Source organism: Sus scrofa, chromosome 15, assembly GCF_054392235.1.
Source record: "Sus scrofa isolate SSC_HxYL_T2T_F1_AM1 chromosome 15, Sscrofa_HxYL_maternal_Yorkshire_Landrace_v2.0, whole genome shotgun sequence".
NCBI lineage: Eukaryota > Metazoa > Chordata > Mammalia > Artiodactyla > Suidae > Sus > Sus scrofa.
The window spans coordinates 61,758,987-61,783,140 of NC_139397.1; the positions used below are offsets into that span (position 1 = coordinate 61,758,987).

General features: G+C 45.3%; 2 protein-coding genes across 4 annotated transcripts; one reads left to right on the forward strand and one right to left on the reverse strand.

The window, feature by feature from the left end:
* Positions 1 to 5: 5 nt before the first annotated feature.
* Positions 6 to 9,906, forward strand: TM2D2 (TM2 domain containing 2). Of its 2 annotated transcripts, none has more exon segments than NM_001244627.2 (4): positions 6 to 354; positions 1,115 to 1,202; positions 4,678 to 4,793; positions 6,648 to 9,906. In NM_001244627.2, coding segments are annotated over 4 exon segments (645 nt in total). In that variant the 5' UTR covers positions 6 to 127; the 3' UTR covers positions 6,862 to 9,906.
* HTRA4 (HtrA serine peptidase 4) lies at positions 8,697 to 24,022 on the reverse strand. 2 transcript variants are annotated; one of them, XM_021075121.2, is made up of 9 exons: positions 23,401 to 24,022; positions 22,874 to 22,973; positions 21,731 to 21,935; positions 19,673 to 19,867; positions 18,660 to 18,692; positions 16,388 to 16,502; positions 15,917 to 15,974; positions 14,977 to 15,072; positions 8,697 to 10,215 (listed from the first exon to the last, which is right to left on the reverse strand). In XM_021075121.2, exons 1-9 carry the CDS (start codon positions 23,879 to 23,881, stop codon positions 10,050 to 10,052), a joined length of 1,449 nt encoding a protein of 482 aa, XP_020930780.2. In that variant the 5' UTR covers positions 23,882 to 24,022; the 3' UTR covers positions 8,697 to 10,049. The 2 variants fall into 2 exon arrangements, with proteins under 2 accessions (XP_020930780.2, XP_084857203.1); XM_085001077.1 differs by lacking the exon at positions 18,660 to 18,692.
* Between the last annotated feature and the right edge of the window lie 132 nt (positions 24,023 to 24,154).

Consider the following 24,154-nt stretch of genomic DNA (forward strand, 5'->3'; position numbering starts at 1 on the left):
TTCCCATTGGCTGTATGGAGGTGAGGAACAGAGCTGCGCGGAGAGGCCTGACCTGGAGGGGCTCAGGTCGGCGGTGCTGGCCTGGGGTTTCGGTAGATACCGGGTCTCAGCTACTGGGCCCGGGAAGATGGTTCTAGGTGGTTGCCCGGTGAGTTACTTACTCCTGTGCGGCCAGGCGGCATTGCTGCTGGGGAATCTGCTTCTGCTGCATTGTGTCTCTCGGAGCCACTCGCACAACACCACGGCGGAGCCCGAGTTCACAACGGCAGGCGCCGCCCAGCTGGAGGGCTCCACCGGCGCCTTGAGCTGGGAATATGGCGACCCCCAATCTCCAGTCATCCTTTGCTCTTACCTGTAAGCAGTCGTCGAGGCGGGTGGAGATGGAGATGGGGCCTGGGATACATGGGTGTTGTGCGAGGGGGGGGGGGAGGAGCTGCCTTTTTTCCCCAGACCCTCCCCACCTGAAGGTAAATATCATGACAGGCTTCTCTTACTCCTCTCATCCACGCAGGGAAAACCCTGTGTGTAGGTGACAGATCCTCTGGGATCCCCAAAGAGAACTAGGGAGGAGTGACATCATATAGCCGCCGCAACAAGGGTACGAGGCTGTGGCTTCTCTATCCTGCTCTCCTTACCCGAGGAGACTCCATCACAAGACACAAAGTAAATGACTTGTCCCTACAAGGCACTTTCTTTAAAAAAAAAAAAAAAAAATTAATATTCTTACTATTGCAGAAACAAGTCAAAAAGTTTAACATATCTTTTGAGTCAAATAAGCAAAGGCGTTTGGGAAAGGCAGAGAGATCAGGGAATCCTTTGGCTTCAATTTTTCTCCCCATAGCCTCATAGAAAGAGGAAGCCTTGGCAGAAGTAGAATCGGTGTAGAAATAGGACCGGAAACACCCCCCTGCTTCAGGCACAGGGTCCTTTGAATGGCTATTAGACCTGCTGTGCTTCGGCCAAATTGACACGATCTCTCATCTTGGGGAAGAGTCAGAATGAAATTAAACGATAGAAACTTGAGGAAATGTCTCTCGCCTGTTTCGATACTATACCTGTAGCCAGCCATTGCACAGACCTTAATGATGGTGATGCTCTTACTGGTGATTTACAGACCCGATGAATTTATAGAATGTGAAGACCCAGTGGATCATGTTGGAAATGCAACAGCATCCCAGGAACTTGGTTATGGTTGTCTCAAGGTAGGTTTTTTCGGTTTTTTTAATAAGCAAATCAGTGCAGGCTAAGTGCTAGTACTGAAAAGTAAGGGTTATGAAATTACCCTTTTGTAAAATTCATTTTGTAAAAGACTGTTCCTGGAAATTTCCAGCATGGCCAGGGTCAGTTGCTGAATAAGACATTTTGTTTCCTCTGGAAGAAGCAGTCTCTGGACCCAAACTACCCAGGTACAAAGACGCACCTGTCTTTCGTTCCTTTGGCCATTGAGATCGACAGATGTGGAGCTAAAGTGTCACCCTTGACTGTCCTTCAAGGCATGTACTTTCCTGAAAGAGCAAAAGAAAGGCTTATGCACTTTCTAAAACTGATGATGGATGGATTGAGCAGTGTCTTTGTTACACATGCATCTGGCACAAAGCTCCTCTTGCCAATAACCTTTCTTTTCACCAGACAAGCAGTTTTCGCTGTATCCTTAGGAAATAGAGTCTATCAGTATATGTCTTTGTAGAAGGTTATAGCATTCAAGGAGAAGGCTTTATAACAGTGGCCTCTTGAAATGGAAAGAATCCATTAATTTCCATTAAGAATATCACTAAAGCTGGGTGCACACTTCCTAGTCAGTCTTTCAAAAACTGGTGAAGTCCCTGTACTTCCTCCCCACTTTGGACTCACCATTATGCCATTATATTGTGCTGCATAATGCAAATCAAAATGTAGTCAGCTGTATAAGAGAATTATGGGAAAAGGTTCTTTTTTTTTTTTTTTTTTTTAATGCTTTTTTGGCCGTAACCATGGCATATGGAAGTTCCCAGGCTAGGGACAGAATCTGAGCTGCATATATGACCTACACCCACTTCGCTGGTCCAGGAGTCTAACCAGCCCCTCCACAGAGACAAGCCAGATCATTAGCCCACTGCACCACAGTGGGAACTCTGGGAAAATATTCTTTGTACTAAATCAGACTCGGGAATAAGCCTGAAAGTAATAAGGCCAAAAAGGCCACTCTTACTGCAGTGGTGTGAAGAAATATTTTCAATACAGTGAGATTTTGTTATCAACTGGCTTTGTTACCTGATGCTGCATGTGAGAATCATTAAAGCAAGTATTATGTTAAAATGATTTTCTATATAGTAATTAATTCAGTTCTGTAAAATTTCTAGCTTTGAAACAGTCTTCTTTTTTCCATTTTTTAGTTTATTGAAGTATTATTGATTTACAATGTTGATAATTTCTGCTGTACAACAAAGTGATTCAGTTATACACATAGCCATTCTTTTTCAAATTCTTTTGCCATATAAGTTATCACAGAACTGGGTAGAGTTGCCTGTGCCATATACTAGGTCCCTGTTGACCATCCATCCCATATACAGTAGCATAAATATGCCAAATACAAACCCCCAATTTATCCCTGCCCCCATCTGTCCCCTTTGGTAACCATATGTTCTTGAGGTCTGTGAGTCTGTTTCTGTTTTGTAGATCAGTTCATTTGTACCATTTTTTTTTTTATATTCCACACATAAGTGATAGCATATGATGTTTGTCTTTCTCTGTCTGACTTACTTCACTTCGTATGATAATCTCTAGGTCCTTCCATCTTGCCGCAAATGGCATTAACTCATTCTTTTTTATGCTGGATAATATCCTGCTGTGTATGTGTACCACATCTTCTTAATTCACTCCTCTGTTAATGGACATTTATGTTGCTTCTGTGTCTTGGCCATTGTAAATAGTGTGGCAGTGAACATTGGAGTGCATGTTATTTTTTCAAATTACGCTTTTTTCTGGGTAGATGCCCAGGAGTGGGGTTGCTGGATCATATGGTAGCTCTATTAGGTTTTTTTGAGGCACCTCCATACTGTTTTACATAGTGGTTACACCAATATACATTCTCACCAACAGTGTAGGAGGGTTCCCTTTTCTATGGATAGTTATTGATAAAAGTTTGAATGAGCACTGTTCAGAGGTCACTTACTTTTGCCCATTTTAATTAAAGCCTGGGTTGATCTGTCAAGGTGCTCACACTGTCACTGCCCCCAGAAATCCTAGAGGACTGTCAGTATTCAGGCACCTGAATCCACCCCCCCACACACCAACCCCCGGAGTAGCGGGGAGGGGAAGGGGTATGAGGAGTAAGTATTCTCATTAACCACCCCCTTCCCTTTGAAGAATGCTCCTGCAAAAATAGTAGTGAAGCACTTAATAAGGTGCCAGTCTGAGTTTTCTGGTGGCTCAGATCCAGCGTTGTCACTACTGTGGCTCTGGTTACAGCTGTGGCATGGATTCAGTCCCTGGCCCCGGAACTTTTGCATGCCCCAGAGCCAAAAATAAATAAATAAGGTGCCAGTGGAGAATGTACAGCTGTGGTTTCTCTGCTAGAATTCAGTTTACACAACAGGTCAGAGGTCCTGTTCTGAATTTTTTTGCTGGAATTTAAACTTAACACTAGAGATGTACTACAGATATCTTAAAGTCACACTTTTATGATTTAAGTAAAGTCTGGGTCAGTTGATACTCTGAGTTCTTTCCTAATTATGTTCATTTTTAACATATATAAAACAGACCTCAAATATATGTTGACTTTTTTTTTTTTTTTTTTTTTTTTTTTGTCTTTTTTGCTATTTCTTTGGGCCGCTCCCACGGCATATGGAGGTTCCCAGGCTAGGGGTCGAATCGGAGCTGCAGCCCCAGGCCTACGCCAGAGCCACAGCAACGCGGGATCCGAGCCGCGTCTGCAACCTACACCACAGCTCACGGCAACGCCGGATCGTTAACCCACTGAGCAAGGGCAGGGATCGAACCCGCGACCTCATGGTTCCTAGTTGGATTCGTTAACCACTGCACCACGACGGGAACTCCTATGTTGACTTTTTAAATACTCAGTAATGTGTTCTTTTTTCCTGTAAAATCGAACAATCAAAGCATTGTGTATCTATTCTGAATCCCAGTTAATTGACTATAAACTTTTTTATTACTGTATTATTAAAGGAGGCAGTCATAAAGAAAGGGGAAAAAAAGAGGAGTTTATTGAAAACTATGTACATTTAGGATGGGCTGGGGGTTTTGTTTGTTTTCTTTTTGGTCTTTTTAGGGCCTCACCTATGGCACATGGAGGTTCCCAGGTTAGGGGTCAAATCGAAGCTATAGCTTCTGGCTACAACACAGATCCAAGCCGCATCTGCAACCTATACCACAGCTCAGGGCAACACTGGATCCTTAACCCACTGAGTGAGGCCAGGGATTGAACCTGCGTCCTCATGGTTCAGAGGACACTAGTTAGATGCGGTTCCACTAAGTCACGACAGGAACTCCAGGATGGGCTGATTTTAAATCACTGGAAATATGTCACTAAATTCCTTGCTCATTAGCACAGCTTTACCCCACTTTTGTTAGAATAATTATCATCCCGAGTCAGCTTGTATTAATTCATACAAAGACATATCTCACATTACTTGCTCTGATGAGTTTGGTGTCATATTTTGTTTTGGTTGTTACCCACAGTTCGGTGGCCAGGCCTACAGTGATGTGGAGCACACTTCCGTTCAGTGCCGGGCCCTCGACGGAATCGAGTGCGCCAGTCCTAGGACCTTCCTACGAGAGAACAAGCCTTGTATAAAGTAAGTGTTACTCTGGGAGTTCTCTGCTGGCGGATTAAGTATCCAGGGTTATCACTGGTGCGGCTCCAGTCACTGCTCTGGCTCAAGTGTGGCGCCAAAAAATAAATATATAAAGTAAGTGTTACTCTGAATGGAGCACTTGGTCCTTGGATGGAGTTAGGGGCCACAGGAGAGCTGTTTCCTTTGTCATCTCTTGATATGGCCTTTTTTTTTTTCTTTTCTTTTTCTTTTTGCCACACCGATGGCATATGGAAGTTCCCAGGCCAGGGATCTGATCTGAGCTATAGGTGCAGCCTATGCCACAGCTGCAGCAACCAGATCCTCAACCCACTGAGCCAAGCCGGGGATCAAACCTATGCTGCCACAGAGACAGCACCGGATCCTTAACCCACTGTGCCACAGCAGGAACTCCTGATGTGCCTTTTTCTTTTACATTAAGTGTGAAAGGGGTAACATGATTACTACTGTGCATACTCCATGGACAAGGGCAATGTAGTTATAGCAGGGAGGAAACTGGGTGTGAGACCAGAGACTATAAATTTTGTTTTTTCTTTGCCTTTTTTTAAGGCTGTACCTGCAGCATATGGAAGTTCCCAGGCTAGGGGTCCAATTGGAGCTGCAGCTGCCGGCCTACACCACAGCCACAGCAACACAGGATCCGAGCTGAGTCTGCCACCTACACCACAGCTCAGGGCAACACCAGATCCTTAACCCACTGAGCGAAGCCAGGGATCGAACCCAAATCCCTGTGGATGCTATAGTCGGATTCATTACCGCTGAGCCACAATGGAAACTCTGAGACTGTAAATTCTAAACATCTCTTTCACCAACTGGCCAAGGATCTTTGGGTACCTAGTGTCTCTGTCCCCCTCCTCTGTAAAATGAAGGGGTTGGGCCAGATGATCTAGCTCCACAGTTCCTACTATAGGCCTGAATCCTGTGAAAATAGCCTTCAAATCTCAGGACTAAGGATTTTTTGGCAAAAAGAGTGGGCCTCTCTCCCTGCAAACCAGTGAATCCAAAACTTAAAGAATCAGGGTCATTTCTGTAAACTCTACTTGAAGGCACAGAGTTTGCTTATATCATTTTGCTGGTGGGGAGTGTGCGTCTATGCTAAGTGATGATATTGGAGCATCTGCAATTGAATGTCACCAAAGTCTGGAAGACAGAAGTCCTTATGAAGAGTTTTTAGGGGCCACAGAAGAGCAGGAAAGGAATATGGAGATCAGTATTCATTTAAAGAAAAGTAACACTTTGTTAGAGAGTGACATTCAGAACTGCAGCCTCAGGAAAGAGCCGGGGGTGGGTTGACAAGGTGCAGACTCCACTCCTGCCAAAATGTCTGTCATCCAATGGGCTTGATAGTTTCTTGTCCAGTCCAACCCTGTGTTGGTTCTTATTGGGTCCTCCATACCTTAACAAATACTCTTTCTTTTTTTCACGGCCACACCTGCAGCATATGGAAGTTCCCAGGACAGGGGTCAAATCGGAGCTGCAGTTGCCAGCCTACACCACAGCCACAGCCAAGGCAGCACTGGATCTGAGCCGCATCTGTGACCTACGCTGTAGCTTGCAGGAACACAGGATCCTTAACCTACTGAGCAGAGCCAGGGATCCAAACTGCCTCCTCACAGGCCCTACATTGGGTCCTTAACCCGCCGAGCCAACAACGGGGACTCTGCAAGTGTTCTTTTGAGACTCTGGACAAACAAGAGATTTTCTTTTGGGGGGGAGCAGAGTAAGAGTTCTCAGAGGGACTGCTTCACCATCTTTTCACTTACATGAAATTCACTAATTCTGAAGAGTTTCCATAGTCACGAGGTAAACATCTTCCCCTTAATTCCCTTTGTCTAGGTACACCGGGCACTACTTCATAACCACCTTACTCTACTCTTTCTTCCTGGGATGCTTTGGCGTGGACCGTTTCTGCCTGGGACACACCGGCACAGCAGTAGGGAAGCTCTTGACGCTTGGAGGACTGGGGATTTGGTGGTTTGTTGACCTTATTTTGCTTATTACTGGAGGGCTGATGCCAAGCGATGGCAGTAACTGGTGCACTGTTTACTAGAAAGAGCTGCTTTGATGGCCCAGAGGGCCAAGTCTTCTGAATTCATCTCTCCAGGCTCAAAAAGCCTTCCTTCACATCAGACTTGGCCGTTACTTTCCCTCTTTGGAGGGAATGGGTTTGTTAAGACGGCTTCTTCAGACCATGGATATTGCACCCAAACTTACCTTGCAGACCAGAAATGACATGCAAACAGTATAATGAGTATCAAGTATGTACCTTTCCGCATGCGTGAAATATAAAGGCTAGTGATTGACTTATCAGCTGCAGAGGGGTTTCCATACTCTATTTGTGTGCATTGCTACATCGTCAGTCCTTTGGACCAAGTGGCCCCAACAGGATGAGCAAAGTGGATGTTTGTAGCCTCATGTCTTTTGTGACCCTGAGTCATCATGCAGCAGAGATCTGAAGCGAAACCTGCGGAAATCTGCAGCAGAAGTAGAAGTGGTGATGGATTTTTAATACACACTGAAATTCTGACTTTCTGAATTTAAACTGCAGAATAAATGTTGCCAACCTGGCATGCTTGTTTGGGTATTTTCAGTAGGTAGAGTGAAACTCAAAATGATACTGGTTTTGCTTAAAGTTAGGTGTTTGAAATGAACCTATTAAAAAAAAAAAAACTATTGTTTTACCATTATGGTGATGCCTGAGAGGCAATGTGTACAGTATAATAATTTCTTCATCCCAACTATGTTTTGAAAGCCAACAGCATCAGACTTGTCTGGGTTAATGAGCTATCCTCTTGGCAGCATTTTCCTCTTGAAAAAGTAAGATTTACCAGTTTAGAGAGCCTATGTTAGTAGGCTGATAAAAAAAAAAGATTTCAGGGAGTTCCCTAGTAGCCATGCTGTTAAGGATCTGGCCTTGTCACTGCTGTGGCGCAGGTTTGATCCCTGGGCCAGAAACATCCACATGCCATGTGTGTAGCCAAGAAAAAAAGATTTCATACAAGTAACTAAATCTGTTCTTCAGGGTTAGGTAAGATTAGATAAGGAGCCTCATGCCCTTGGAAAGAAAAACACTCTTAAAGGATAGTATTAACTGAGTTCTGGGTAGAGTTAGGATGTCTTATTGGGGAGCAAAGAGAAACGGAACACACTGTCAAAATAAGCATGATACCAAAACCCTCTCTCTGTGGGAACAGAAGTTAGTCCTAGGGAAAAAGCAGCCAAGATTTTACATTACCAAATCACTAAGAATAAAAATGTGTTCTGGCTTAGTGGGTTATGAGTCTGACTGCAGCAGCTCAGGTGACCGAATAGGTCACAGCTGTGGCTCAGATTCAGTCCCTGGCCCAGGAGTTTCCATAAGCCACAGGTGCAGCTATAAAATAAAATTTAAAAAAAAAGAAGGGGTCCCGTCATGGCTCAGCAGCAACGAACCCAATTAGTATCCATGAGGACGCAGGTTCGATCCTTGGCCTCACTCAGTGGACTAAGAATCCAGCGTTGCTGTGAGCTGTGGTGTAGGTTGAAGATGTGGCTTGGATCTGGCCTTGCTCTGGCTGTGGTGTAGGCCGGCGGCTGTAGCTCCAAATCAACCCCTAGCCTGCGACCTTCCATATGCCATGGGTGCGGCTCTAAAAAGAAAGAAAGAAAATGTCTGCATTATAAGTGGTTTTAAAAACTTAGTTCACATCGTTTGCAGTGTGAGTTGAAAAGAACTGTTAAATATAAAGGAAAAGGGGAATTTTGTGAGTAATCAAACTAGGAGCCTGCTATTTGGGCAACTTATAAATTCTAGAAACAATCAAGGTAGAACTGCTTAAAATTCAGTCTCATAATAGTTGATGTAAAACCAAGAATCACAGTTAAAATAGCTCTGTCATTATGAAGTTTCCTTGAAAGTTTCAGCTTTATTGTCCTTGATTCATATGATCACTGTTCTTATTAAGTGGTTCATGTTAAAAATGAACAGAATATTCTGTTCTGTCTTAAATTCTGTACCATGTTGACCTTAACCTTGTTTATAACAGTAATAATTGATAGATCCTTATTTATAATCTTTATACTGTAAGGCCATATTTTTTAAATTGTTACGGGTCATGAAGAAACTGGAGCTTCTCCCCAGAAAAATGCATATACACAAAAAATTTTGCATAGAACTTGAGAGAGTTCAAGGATACCCTTTTTAAAAAGAAAAACTCACTTCTAAGAAAAATCTGGAAAATAGACTAAAATTAAAATCTTACCCAAAATAAGATACTACTTTAAACTACAAATCCTGCTTCATATCACAGTTTAAAAAAAAAAAAAAAAGGAGTTCTTGTCATGGCACAGCAGAAACGAATCCCACTAGGAACCATGAGTTTAAATGGTTCGATCCCTGGCCTCAATCAGTGGGTTAAGGATCCAGCGTTGCGGTGAGCTGTGGTGTAGACAGGCAGCTGCAGCTCCGATGATTACACCCCTAGCCTGGGAACCTCCACATGCCGCAGGTACGGCCCTAAAAAGACAAAAAAAAAAAGCTTAAGGATATTCACAAACCCCATCAAAAGCTATTTTCTTTCAAGGAAGAAAAAAAATCTGGCAGCTTTCAGACTCAAAATCATTCATCATTAATGTTTGCAGGAAGAAAAGCTTCAGTAAAGAGCTTAAAATATGTGAGTTATTGAAGTTTCTATTTTATAGAAGAGGTCTTCACAGGCAGAAAAACCGATGGGGACCAAAATTGTTTCCACTGCAAGATGATACCCTGAGAATCATTATATTCCTCTGTGCCAATCAGCATTCGTCAGTTTGCATTTGACTTCTAGGTAAAGCCCATCTTTTATTCACAAGCCCTGGCCAAATGTGATATAACCTGAAAACCTGATTAAGTAAAGGAATGTCATTAAAAATGTGAATTTCTTTGCACTTGGAGTTCAGGGTATTTCTTAATATTTAATAGGTAGATCTAATTTTGTGTGTATGTTTGTGTCACATCCAGTTTGTGGCTATAGAGAAGTTTTAAAATGCTAACGTGTCCTTCTGTCAAGGTTAAATTAGAAACTGCCTGTTTTCAGTTGTTTCCGGTCTTTAAATAAAATTTTATCAGCTCCCCAGACTTCCTGGCACCATATCCTTTCACTTGCCTTAGGAAGGCTTCTTAGCAGCAGTCAAAACACCCCCAACCTAATGATTCCTGTGTGTGTGTGTGTGTGTGTGTGTGTGTGTTTTAAAGCATGCATTTTTTTTTTTTCAAGACACTTAATCGATTATTTCAGGTGTGACTGTCAGGATCAAAGTTTGACTCTTTCGACGAACCAGGATGGAAAGGAAATCATTGGCCTTAACGGCTTCAATCACATCGGTGGTGGTGCTGACTGGCTGTCCATTTATGCTGACAATTACATCGTGGTCTCTCAACCCAGAGCTGGGAGGGAAAAAAAAAGGAGCATGAAACTATAATAAGAGTTTCACTTACCCCCATCTAGATATTAATATCTATCTCTTAAGGCACTATTATTTTTCTGGCATTAAATATGCAGGCCAGGGAACCAGAAACAGCCTCCATCCTTCCAAATATGAGGGCTGTTTTAGATATGCTGCAAGGTCACCTGGAGGAAAACAATGCCAGTTGCCTCGCTAAAATTAATATTCTACAGGAATTGTGTGTAAGAAGTTTACTCCTGGAGTTCCCATTGTGGCTCAGCAGTAATCAACCCACTAGTATCCATGAGGAAGCGGGTTCGATCCCTGGTGCCACTTAGTGGGTTAAGGATTCGGCATTGCCATGAGTTGCAGCATAGCTTGCAGACACAGCTCGGATCTGGGGTTGCTGTGGCTGTGGTATAGGCCTGTAGCTGTAGCTCCAATTCCACCCCTAGCCTGGGAATTTCCATATGCCCCAGGTTTGGCCCTAAAAAGCAAAAAAAAAAAAAAAGAAGAAGAAGAAGAAGTTTACTCCTTCCGTACATTGGATTTGGTTTGGAAGGGAGTTTAGCTTTTGATTTCTATTCTTCCCTGACCTCACTTAACCTGCAGCATACTCTTGGTCTTACCAGGAAACTTGAAAAGTCCAAGCAATACATATATTTCTCCCCAGACAGTTAACATTCTGACCAGTTTGATGTTGACAGCCCACCTCCTCGCCCCATTTCAACCTATAGTTTATGGAACTGGAGGGTATGTTGAGCTGCACTACAGAAGCCTCTTGCAGTAAATCAAAAACTAGTCACTAGGAGTTCCCACTGTGGCACAGAAGGATCAGTGGCATCTTGAGAGTGCTGCGACGAAGGTTCAATCCCAGGCCAGACACAGTGGGTTAAGAATCCAGTATTGCCACAAGTGCATTGTAGGTTGCAACTGCGGCTCGGATCTCTGATCCCTGGCCTGGGAACTCTGTATGTAGCTGGGCAGCCAGAAAAGAAAAAAAGAAAAGAAAACAGTGGCCAAAGTCTAAATATTTGAGATTTTGGTTCTCGGTTCCTTTTCCTCCAAGTTGGGATTCTATTCAGCCTCCAGCATATTTGCTTCACATAGAATATATATTCTAGAAACAAAAACCTGCCCCAGACCCAGACACTGCCAATAAATACAGAACCATGCCGATAATTTTTCTTAAAGTCAGAAATAGACGGGAAGTGAAATGAAATGACTCCAGGAGATACCACTTAACAGAAATGGGAAGCCCAAGGAAGAATGATAAGGTAGGAGTATTACTAGGATAGGTGGTGTTTATTTTTTATAGGGGGGAGGAGTGAATTTAAAGCAAGTGGATATGAGAAAAAGTTTAAGGGTGAAGCTAAAAGCAGGGGAAGCCTGCAGAACAGAAAGATCTGGAAGATACCTGGGACAGTGTACCCAGAATTTAATTCATAGTAGTTCTGGGAGTAGAAAAAGAGAACAAAAACTGCAAAGTATTACTGAAGGCAAACTGTGCACCAAATAGGAGGAGGTGGGGCTGAGCCCAGCTAAAACACCTTCCCTGTGTCCTGCAATTTGTAAGAGGCAGAAATAGGATTTGATCCTGGGTCTTTAAGGCTTGAAAACCCATCATCCTGCCAACCCCTCTCTGTCTCTCAGAAATAAGAAAAGCAGCCACAAGAGCAGGATAATACCTGGGCTGACCTAGGCTCCACATCTGCCCTCTGACTTACTGTGTAATCTTCAAGGTAGTTAACCTCTCCGCACATCTGCTTCTCTGTAAAATAACACCTACATCCCGAAATTATTGGCGGCCCAAACAAGTATGTAAAACCCTTAAAATGATGCCTGACACAGTACGTGGTCAATAAATGGCAGCTGGTATTACTGGAATTATTATCATTATCATTAGAGGTACGTGGGTGAGGCCAGAATGATTTGTGGTTTCTCAGCGACTTGAAGCAGGCAGTAATGCTCACGTTTTAATGTGCATGCAAATCCCCCGAAGAGCTTGTTTAAAAAGCAGATTCAGGAGTTGCCATTGTGGCTCAGTGGGTTAAGAACCCAACATCGTATCTATGAACATTCAGGTTCGATCTCTGGCCTCATTCAGTGGGTTAAGGATCCAGCATTGCCACAAGCTGCAGCATAGCTTGCAGATGCGGCTCCCATCCAGCATTGCTGTAGGCTGGCAGCTACAGCTCCAATTCATCCCCTAGCTTGGGAACTTCCATGTGCCGAAGGTAGGGCTATAAAAAGAAAAGGAAAAAAAAAAAAAAAAAAAGGAGCAGATTCTGATTCAGTGTCTCCAGTATCAGGCCTGTCATTCTACATTTCTCTGGAGCTCTAGCTGATGCTGTTGCTGTGGGTCTATAGATCATGTTTTGAGAAGCAAGGACTTGAAGAGCTGAAAGAAATAGCTTTGGCCTTGAACCAGAAGTTAAAAATAAGTGTGGGGTGGGGGGGTGGGGGGAGGGCAGGAACCAAGGAAGACTAGAAAAGACGATGACCAGCCAAATTTAGTAACAAGAGGTCTAACACTCAGCTATTCTGAACAGTTAGGAGCCTATGGATTCTTCCCCTCCTAAGAGCTGCCATAATCTAAGCAGATTGTTGAGCTCTTGAAAAACAAATAGTGAGAGAGAGATAAGTCAGATGTATAAGAGAGAGACCCTGGAGAATAATTGTAGGACAAGCCACATTTTCCCTCAGCAGTTACCATAAATGTCTCAAAATTGTCACTGGCAAGTTACTTTATTTACTTGTTTGTTTGGTGCTGGCCTTCGATGCTGTCATCCAGAATTAAAAGAAAAAGGTGTTTTAAAGTAGCTAAAATGTGTCCTTAAACTTCTAACCCTCGGGATTCCTCTGATTCTTGATAACTAAGGTAGCAGAAGAGTAGATTTGGGAATTCCTAGCAAAATTAAACTTATGTTGTGAACTCATATCATGAATTTGGAAGCTGAAGAGAAACATCCTCTTAAAAAAAAAAAAACAAAAAAAAACCTTATAAGCACATACAAGTCTAAATCAGCACTTCAATGGACATGTAAGGCAAAGCAACACATGTAATTTTAAAAATCTCTGGTAGCCACATTAAAAAAATTTTTTTTTTTTGGAGTTACCTGGTGGCCTAGTGGATGTTGTCACTGCTGTGGCTCAGTTTGCTGCTATGGAGAGGGTTCGCACCCTGGCCCAGGAACTTTCTCATGCCTCGGGCACAGCTAAAAAAATATCTTTTTAAAATTTTTTAAACGGAGAGCTCCTGTTGTGGCTCAATGGTAATGAACCTGACTAGTATACCTGAGGATTCGGGTTTGATCCCTGGCCTCGCTCAGAGGGTTAAGGCTCTGGCATTCCCATGAGCTGTGGTGTAGGTTGAAGATGAGGCTCTGATCCTGGGTTGCTGTGGCTCTGGTGTAGGCTCCAACTGCAGCTCCAATTCAACCCCTAACCTGGGAACTTCCATATGCTGCTGTGTGTGCAGCCCTAAAAAGCAAAAAAAAAAAAATAAATAAATGTAAACAGATGAAACTAATTTTAATAATATCTCTTATTTAACTGCATATAAAATGTCATTTAAGGAGTTCTCTTACGGCACAGGAATTTAAGGATCCAGCATTGTCACTGCTGTGGCTCAGGTTGCTGCTGTGGCGTGGGTTCAGTCCCTGGCCTGGAAACTTCTAAATGCCACAGACACAACCAAGAAAAAAATATATATGTATATCATTTTACCATGTGATATTTTCATAACTGTTAGTAGATATTTTACATTCTAAGTCTTTGAAATCCTCTAGAAAGAGAACAGGCCCAATAATGCTACTACCCAATGATAATATCTCTCTCTCTTTTTTTTAGGGCCACACCAGTGGCATAGGGAAATTCCCAGGCTAGGGGTTGAATCAGAACTACAGCTACTGGCCTACACCACAGCCATAGCAATGCAGGATCCAAGCCACATCTAAAACCTACACCACAGCTCATGGCAACGCTGGATCCTTAACCCACTGAGCAAGGCCAGGAATCAAACCCACATCCTCATGGATCCTAGTCGGGTTTGTTACAGCTATGGCACAATAGGAACTCCCCAATGATAATCTCTTACACAGTGCAGTCATTAAACTGAAACATAGGAGTTCCCATCGTGGCGCAGTGGTTAACGAATCCGACTAGGAACCATGAGGTTGCGGGTTCGATCCCTGCCCTTGCTCAGTGGGTTACAGATCCGGCATTGCTGTGAGCTGTGGTGTAGGTTGCAGACGCGGCTCGGATCCTGCATTGCTGTGGCTCTGGCATAGGCTGGCAACTACAGCTCCAATTGGACCCCTAGCCTGGGCGCCTCCATATGCCGCGGGAACAGCCCAAGAAATGGCAAAAAGACAAAAAAAATAAAATAAAAAAAATAAACTGAAACATAGTCTTCCAAAAACGAAAGAAAGAAAGAAAGAAAGAAAGAAAGAAAGAAAGAAAGAAAGAAAGAAAGGAAGAAAGAAAGAAAGAAAGAGGGGAAGGAAGGAAGGAAGGAAGGAAGGAAAGAAAAGGTGTGTTTTATGGGAAAACATTTTACATTGCTTCTAGTTTTTTAATTTAAATAATATTAAAATTACAAAGTATTTCCAACTGCAGTTCCTCAGTCACAAGAGCCATAGCCTCATGGGGGTAAGTAAGGGCCACTGTCCTGCACAGCACCTATCAAGGTCCTGCACATGTTTGCCATGGGCACATCTAGTGAGAACAAGAGCGGCTGGGTGAAGTCCTGAGCTCTTACCTTTCAGCAGCTGTTCCTTGAATCACCTCATATACAAAAACCCCGGAACTCACATCAGGGAAATCTGGATCTTGCCTTTTCATATCTTGAAGAAGGCTAAAAAAAGTGAGAAGAATTTTCCCATGAGGTTGAGAATTAATTAATCCCCAGAGCCCTGTTCGCCTGCCAGCTTCCAGTGGTTACTCTGGCTGCTCTGCTAAAGGCTCACACACGAGGGACAAGGGTTCCATCCAGTGTTCACAATCCTCTTCCCTGGGGGTGGTCTGATTCCTTGTGCCAAAGCCTAGAACCATCGGACATTATTAAAGTTCAGGGAGTTCCCTGGCAGCTTAGCGGTTAAGAGCCCAACATGGTCACTGCTTTGGTTCAGGTCACTGAAGTGATGAGGGTTCAATTCCTGGCCCAGGAACTTCCCCATGCCATGAGCATGGCCAAAAAAGTAGTAAAAATTTTTAAATAAATTTAAAAAATAAAACATAACTACAGTGAAAGGAACTGCTGAAAAATATGGTGAAGGCAAAGGCAGATACCTGCCCTGGGACAAGCAGGGCTTGTGGTCACAAGAGGAGTCAGCTGTTGTCCAAATGCTGTCCCTTCCTCGTTAAGACTCTCTAACCATATCTTTTTTTTTTTTTTTTTTTTTGCTTTTTAGGGCTGCACCCACGGCATATGGAGGTTCCCAGGCTAGGGGTCCATTCGGAGCTGTAGCCACCAGCCTACACCAGAGCCACAGCAACGCAGGATTCAACCCACATCTGCAACCTACACCACAGCCCACAGCAATGCCAGATCCTTATCCCACTGAACAAGGCCAGGGATCAAGCCTGTGTCCTCATGGATGTTAGTCAGATTCGTTAACCACTGAGCCACACCGGGAACTCCTCTACCTATATCTTTTGCTTCTGAAAAACCACCTAGAGATATTCAAACCCCCACTTACTTCATAGTGAGGGGCAGCATGCGCAGACCCAGATATTTCTTCTGTGAAAGAGCCTTTCCTGGAAAGGAAAATTATACTGCGTTACAACAAATCTTTTTCTTAGGCAGAGTTTAAAAGACACCCAAGTCACAGAATATCTTACGATGACAGCTGTCCTTTCAGGCTGTCAGCCCAAATGAACAGGATTCAGAGAACCTTTGTCATGAGCCCACGCCCTTCTCCCATCCACCTCCCCAGCTCCAGCCCAGGGCTTTCCTTTCCAAAATAGTTCATCCAAAGGTGTCTGGGCACAACTCACACCTGGTTTTGCATCTCATTCCCCAGTATGGCTGCCGGGACCAGGAAAGGAGCTGGGTACCAGTGACTCTTTTCTATGCAACTCAAAGGATGGTCTCCAGCACAGTGGTGCCTCCATCCTTGGAAAGTTCCTCCAGGGCACAGGAGGGGAAGAAAAGTCCTAACTCCCCTTACCTTTCAGCTGGCGCTCGTGGAATTCTGCCAAGAACTGTCGAATACGATCAGAGGGAATCGCAAAGGAGATTCCTGCTGTTACCTTCAGTGTATTTATGCCAATCACGTCACCATCCTGATAAGAGAAGAGACACCATTCAGACACCATTCACCATTGTGCAGCCTTAAAACAAGCAGAGGAAGGAGAGAAGCTTATCACTTAGGGTCATCTTAGAGGCCAAACAGTGTTACATTAGCAGAGGGGACCTACACACATACAGTGCAAATTCCTGCTGAGGAATTCTGGATTTTAATCTTGAGCCTTCTTTTTTTCTTTTTTTTTAATGGCCGCACCCATGGCAAATGGAAGTTCCTGGGCTAGGGACAGAATCCTCAGTAACATTGGATCTTTTAATCCCACTCTGCCAGGGATTGAACCCACACTTCTGCCTCACCACTGCAGTCAGATTCTTAACCCACTGCACCTCGGCAGGAACTCTTTGAGCTCATTTTTTTTTTTTCTTGGCCAAAATTACACTGATTTGCATGGAGTTCCCATTGTGGTGCAAAAGGATCTGCCGAGTCTTGGGAATGCTGGGTGTGGGTTTGATCCCCTGCTCAACACAATGAGTTAAGGATCGGGCATTGCCACAGCTGTGGCTTATGTTGTAACTGCAGCTTGGATCTGCATATGCCCCAAGGGGTGGCCAAAAAAGAAGAAGAAAAAAATCAATTTTCAGAGTAAACTACAGTTTGTGTTACAACACAGATATGAGGACAGGGAGTAGGTGCCATTACATTCCTCAAATGAAACTAAAAATAAATGTGGAAAAAAGAAAAAGCTGTAGACTTTCAGCAACACTTCAATAAAACTATTTAGGAGATTTAGCAAATTGACCTTGGGAACAAAGCTATACAAGTGGGAAACACTTTCCTTTTTGTGCATTGCATTATCCGTTAGATAATGGAAAGACTTAGGAAAGAGACTTCTGATCACATAAAAATACAGATTATAATTCAATAGGTCTGGAGTATGGCTTAAAATTCTGCATTCCATCCCTGCTGCAGTAAACCGCATTGTCCATTGTAGAAAAAGCAGGCACAAAAATCACATGCAGAGTTCCCTCTGTGGCAAACCAGGTTAAGAACTCAGCTGCAGGAGCTCAGGTCACTGCAGAGGCACTGTGGAGTCTCGGAGGCACAAGGGTGCTGTAGGTTAAAGGATCCAGCCTAGGTCACAGCTGTGGCCTGGTAATCTCCACATGCTGCAAGTGCAGCAAAAAAATAAAATAAATAAAAGAAAAGAAAAATCACATGCAATGTTAGGAGTAAAAACCACTCGAGGAGTTCCCTTGTGGTGCAATGGGTTAAGGATCCAGCTTTATCATTGCAGTGTCTCAGGTTGCTGCCATGGCACAGGTTGATCCATGGCCCAGGAAATTCCACATGCCATGCGTATGGCCAAAATAAAAAAAGAGCGCCATAATTTCACACCCAATTCATCCTCCTACAAGCAAGAATAGTACGTAAAGAGGAACCAAAACCAATCCGCTCAAAAGGACTCAGAGAGCAGATCAGAGACTGTGTATCAAACAGCACTGCACCATCATGTTGGCACATGTATTCGAGCAACTAAAAACCATGGCCCTGTCCCCAGAATAAAATTTAAGAATGAAATAATTGCTAGAGAATATATTCTTCTTTTTTTTTTTCTTTTTTGGCCGCCTCGCAGCATGGGAGTTCTCCAGGCGGCGGCAACACTGAATCCTTAACCCACTGTGCCAGGCTAGGGATGAACCTGTGTCTCAGCACTCCAGAGATGCTGCACCACAGCAGGAACTCTGAGAAATAGATTCTTGCTGTGGCTTTTCTATCCTCTCGAAGCAGGTCGACACTAACTTAGCATTTGGGGATGCGGGTTATTTCTTCATATGCATCAGCAGGGGATTTCCAAGGATACACATTACATAGGACAGCTGACATTTGACAGAACCTGAGTACCAGGTTAGATATTGTTAGGTTGCCAGGGAAAGCAGAAAGCATAGTGAAAAGACGTGAGTAGCTGTAAGGAAACCCTGGTGCCTGCAGCTAAGGGAGATCACACGCCAGGATGACAAATCCATCACAGATCTTCAATTTTTTTCCTAACCCTTTACTGAAAATACAATCATAGAAAAAAGCATGGTGCTACAACTCTCTACACAAGAGCAACACCCCAGTCTGTATCACGGAATTTGTCAAGTCTTTGAAAGTTAGGAAAAGGCATGAAGCAGCAAGGAAAGCGGCCACTTACCAGGTTCACCAGCGGCCCCCCGGAATTCCCATGCTGAAGACAGAATTGAAAAAGCCGTCAGTGCTTGTCTCCTCATCACATATACATAGTTCCTAAAGAGGTTTACCCAGAGCAGCCCGCCCTCATGAGCCCCTGTTCCCACAGGGCAGGCAAAGGTGTATTCCCATCATGGTCAAGTCTGAATTCTGACGTTGATGCAGAATTCCGAAGTTGGTGTTGTTTTACTGAAAAGAACAGCAAGAAGACCACCACCTCCTGCAGTAGGAGTGACTTCTATGACAGGCCTTAAGAGACCACCGATATCACATCAAGCAGGCTGAACTCTTAACAGTGTGGCGCGCCTACCCTCTCCGGAGGATAGAATTGAACTCAAGACATCCCTAAAAGCCAAGGGAAGAGAAGGCCCCTATGTTCGGTGTTCTGAGGAACTTCCATACTGTTTTCCATAGTGGTGGGGATTTGGGGGTTGGTAGATGCAAACTATTCCATTTAAAATGGATAAGCAATGAGGTCCTACTGCATAGCACAGGGAACTATATCCAGTCACTTGGGATAGACCGTGATAGAAGATAATATGAGAAAAAGAATGTATATAGTGGTAACCTGACTAGGATCCATAAGGATGCAGGCTTGATCCCTGGCCTTGCTCAGTGGGTTAAGGATCTGGCATTGTGGTGGGCTGTGGTATAGGTTGAAGATGCAGCTCAGATCTGGTGTTACTATGGCTGTGGCATAGGCCAGCAGCTGCAGCTCCAATTGGACCCCTAGCCTGGGAACTTCCATATGCCGCAGGTGTGGCCCTAAAAAGCCAAAAAAAAAAAAAAGTATATATATGTATATGTATGACTGGATCACTTTGCTGTACAGCACAACATGACAGAACAATGTAAGTCAACTGAACTTTAATAAAAAAATTAAATTAAAAAAAAATTTTTAAAGCATTCTTCTCACTGCACTGCCAGCATCTTATGGGCTGAGGACATTCCCCCCACCACCACTCCCATGTGACTCACGTTAATTATGGCATCAGTCTGAATATAGTCCATGTCTGAATCCTTCAGCCCCAACTCTTTGCCTCCTCGCTGTGTCGTGCTGACAATTCCCGCGGTCACTGTGTTCTGCAGAGAAAATGGGCTTCCCAAGGCCACCACGAACTCGCCAGCTCGCAGGTCAGATGACTTTCCCAGCAGCAATACAGGAAGGTCAGTCTGCATGGGGTGAGGAGGGATGGGGTAGACCAATCAAGAACAGAAACAATCAGTGTTTGTGTACAACACATTTATGACACAGTTTCTTCCCTTTGGGCACTTGTAATCCAGGAGTCACCTACTTATAATCTAAGAATTGCCCACTTAGGTTTCACAACTCAAGGAAGGCCTAAGGCTTCGTCCTTAAATTCCAGCTGCCACTCTCACTCATTTTTGGTTTTGGTTTTTTGTTGTTTTTTTTTCTTACAGCCACATTATCGGGCATATGGAAGTTCCCAGGCTAGGGACCTAATTGGAGCCAAAGCAGCAGGCCTATGCCATAGCCATGGCAACACTGGATCCTTAACCCACTGAGCGAGACCAGGGATTGAACCAGCATCCTCACTGACTCTATGTCAGGTTCGTAACTCACCGAGTCATAACGGCAACTCCTGTTTTCATTTTTGTTTTTTCTTTTTCTGCCCCATCTGAGGCATATGGAACTTCCTAGGCCAGGGGTCGACTCCAAGCCACAGCTGTGACCTATACCACAGCTGAGGCTGTGCAAGGTCCTTAACCCATTGCACCACAGTGGGAACTCCAAATTCTCAGTTGTTAAGATGATCAGAATCATCACCAAAATCTAAAATTATTGCTTGGGAGTTCCCGTCATGGCTCAGCGATAGCGAACCTGACTAGTATCCATGAGGACTTGAGTTCGGTCCCTGACCCCACTCACTGTGTTAAGGATCCAGTGTTGCCATGAGCTGTGGTGTAGGTCCCGAGTTGCTGTAGCTGTGGCGTAGGCCAGCAGCTACAGTTCTGATTCGACCCCTAGCCTGGGAACATCCATATGCTTCAGGTGCAGCCTTAAAACAAATAAATAAATAAATAAAATTATTGCTTGTAGAATTTACGATAAGTAAACCACCAGTGAAGTAACTGGTGAACATAAACCCACATTAGCAATTTCCTTAGGACCATTCTAGCTCAAAAGTTTACAAAGTAATAAGCCACACACAGAGATTACCCAAAGCAGTGCTTTTCTTGAATGTACACATGGATCTCCCAGGGATCATACTAAAGGGCAGATTCTGATCTGGTAAACTTTGCGTAGGATCCAGGATCCTATATCTCTCCCTCTCTCTCTGCCACAGCAAGCAGCACCTTGATATGGGATCTCAGTTCCCAGACCAGGGATTGAACCCTAGGCGAAGCAGTGAAAGTGCCAAATCCTGATCACTAGACCACCAGAGAACTCCCCTGAGATTCTGTATTTCTAAAATAAATTCTCAGATAATATCAGTGCTGCTGGAGTGTAGACAACTCTGTAGAGCCAAGAACTCAAAGCACTCCTTAGCAACTTTGAATCCATGACACTCATTCCTGGTGTTCTAGGACAAGCAGAGAAATAAGTTTTCCAGAAGCAGCATCTGTTGTAAAAGGAGATGAAGGAGAAAAAAGACAGCTGTGTAGTTCATAGAAATTGTCAGGAGTGTACAGACTGGCATAGAAGAAAATAAAGAATAGGAGTTCCTGCTGTGGCACAGTGGGTTAAGAATCCAACTGCAGAGGCTTGGGTCACTGCAGAGGTGAGGGTTCACCTCCTGGCCTGGTGAGGTGGGTTAAAGCATTTGGCATAAGTGACAGCTTTAGCTCAGATTCATTCCTTGGCCCGAGAACTTCCATATGTCATGGGTGCAGCCCCCCCCAAAAAAAAAAGAAAAAGAAAGAAAATAAACAATAGAAGGGGTAAAGAACAGAAAGAAAGGAAACTAGAAAAAGAAGTAAATAAAGCATTTTCCAGGGAGAAAAGATGTGCAGTAGGGTTGAGGAAGAAAATAATCAGCAAATTAATGAAAATCTCCAAATACACAGACTTACCTTTGGCTCAATCTTAATCAAGGCAAGATCCAATTTATGGTCAATGTCTTTGACAGTGGCTTCATACTGGACCCCATTCTGGAGCTCTACCTGGATCCGATGCCGGTTGGTGAGGACATGGGCATTAGTAACAATGAGCCCATCCTCAGACACTATGAACCCAGAGGCACTGGACGCAGGGACATCCTTGTTGCTGAGAGGTGACCTGTCTCGGCAAGACAACAGCATAATCAGAGGGTGGGAACATCACAGCATCCAGCGCAGTCTGGAAGCACAGGAACCTCTCATTTAGCCAACATTCTTCCACCACTGCTTCCTCAGACATTTTACTTTTCCCTGTTTCCATTCTCTCCATGTGTAACTTCACTTGGTATATCAGTGCCCTGGCCACGTCTTGGAAACAGGACTGAAAGCTGATTCCAACTCTCTTTTTCTAGGAACACCCGCTTCTTATTTTTCAGCCATCTCCTTCCAGGGCCAGGGATCTAATTCAATTGGGAGACCCACACCCGCCACAGCTGCAGCAAGTGGGATCTTTTACCCAGTGCACCTGGCCAGGCATGGAACCAGCACCTCCACCCGGATGAGAGATCATTAACTCACTGCACCAAAGCAGGAATTCCAGGGATACCCTCTTCGTGAAAGCAGGTCAGAGCCACAGCCCTCTGCTTCAAGGAAAACTAACCTGATGGTCATACTGGGGACAAAAGTGGACCTAGGGCAACATTATCCAGCACCCAGGCAGGGAGGGAGTTAAAGAAGTCTGGTTCCAGCGTGGGTTCCTCTCCTAATCCGCCTTGTGACATAGGACAAATTCCTCTTGCTCGCTGGTTCTGGGATTCCCTCCACGAAAAAGAAGAGGCCGAGCAAGAGTACCATCAAGAGGCCCTCTATCACTAATATCTGACCTTGAATTTGAAGGAGAGGGGTTGCCTCGATTTGAAAGTCAGAATCTCTGTGCCTCCGCCCTTTGGCTAAACGACTAACAACTAACGGGCAATTCAACCTCTTGGAGCCGCTGGATTTCCTCACAGCGGGGTTTTTAGGACTAAACAGTGCTGGAAGAGCGGTAGAGTCGGGCCTGGAGCAGGAAGACGCTGGGAAACAACCCAAGGAGTTGACGTCTCCCTTGGCCTCCTTTACCTGCTGAACAGCTGTAAGTGGACCACCGACGGCGCCACCTTCTCCACCACCTCTGCGATGAAGTTGTACTTGCTCCTGAGCCAGCCCGCGCTTCTGGTCCCTGTGAAGAGACGCTCCGTTCTTGGGGCGGGGGACACCCTCGCTGCCTGACTGCATCAGGGGTCATCTCTCAAACTTCTCTGCCTCTCTTCTCCCTCCCCTTTCCCTCCCCTTCCTCTCTTCGGTCTCCCTCTGTATTTTCACTGCGTTCCCGTGAGACAGCGCCTTGAGGGAACCAGACCTGTCATTCCGATTGGAAAGTAATTTTAAAGGGAAGGCGACAGGCAACACCTATAGGGAGGAAATCGGGGAGCAACTACCTGGGAACCGGTAACGAGACAAGTAAGGCAGGAAGAAAATTGGGAGCTAGGAGGTGGTGAATCCCTGTGGCAATGCGGCAGGAAAGAGCCCGCGCTGGGCCACGCGATTGGAACAGGCTCCCTAAGAAAGTGCCAAGAGGGCGCCGAGAGCGCGCGTCGACCGCTCACCTGGGTCCCCACAGTCCACCTCATGCACGTGCACCGCCGGGAGCCCGCCGCGGAGACGTGCAGCGTGGTTCCTGGCGCGGAGCGCGCACAGGTTGGGGTACGTGCGCCCGTCGCTGCCGCACACCGCGGCCCCCGCCGCCGGGCAGCGGCAGGTACCGAGCCCGCTGCTGCCAAGGAGCCGCGGTGAGGGCGGCGCGAGGCACTGCAGCCCCGGGGCGCACGGCCGGCGGAGCGCGGCGCCGCAAGCCTCGCCCTCGGCCGCGGCGCAGACGCGGCAGCAGCCGCAGCGGTCAAGCACTGGCGCAGTCCCGGCGGAGCAGGAGGGCAGCGGGGGGCAGCGCATTGGCTCGCAGACCGCGGGGCAGGGCGGCGCGGGCCGGACGGTCCTGGCCTCGACCCCGGCCCCAGGTGCGTGGGGCAGCAGCAGCCACAGCAGTAGGAGCTGTCTGAGCCCGGCGGGCCGCAGCAGAGTTCTGGACATTCTGCTTCCTTCCTCCTGACCCCGCTCCTCCCCACTTTCTTATGATTTTCCTCTGGACCCGCAGCTGCTCTAAGATGAGCCACACTTTCTCCGGACTGCTGTGCCGCTTCTGCCAGTCCCCAACTTTAAGGGGCAGAGTCTGGCAGTCTTCTCCACGCACCCCCTCCCCCAATCCTCCCCCAGCCGTCCCACCCCAGGAGATGAAGAGACATCCTGGCCCTTCCCCAAGCAGACAGCCACGTCGTGAAATCCCTAAAACCAAGGCCAGGGGCA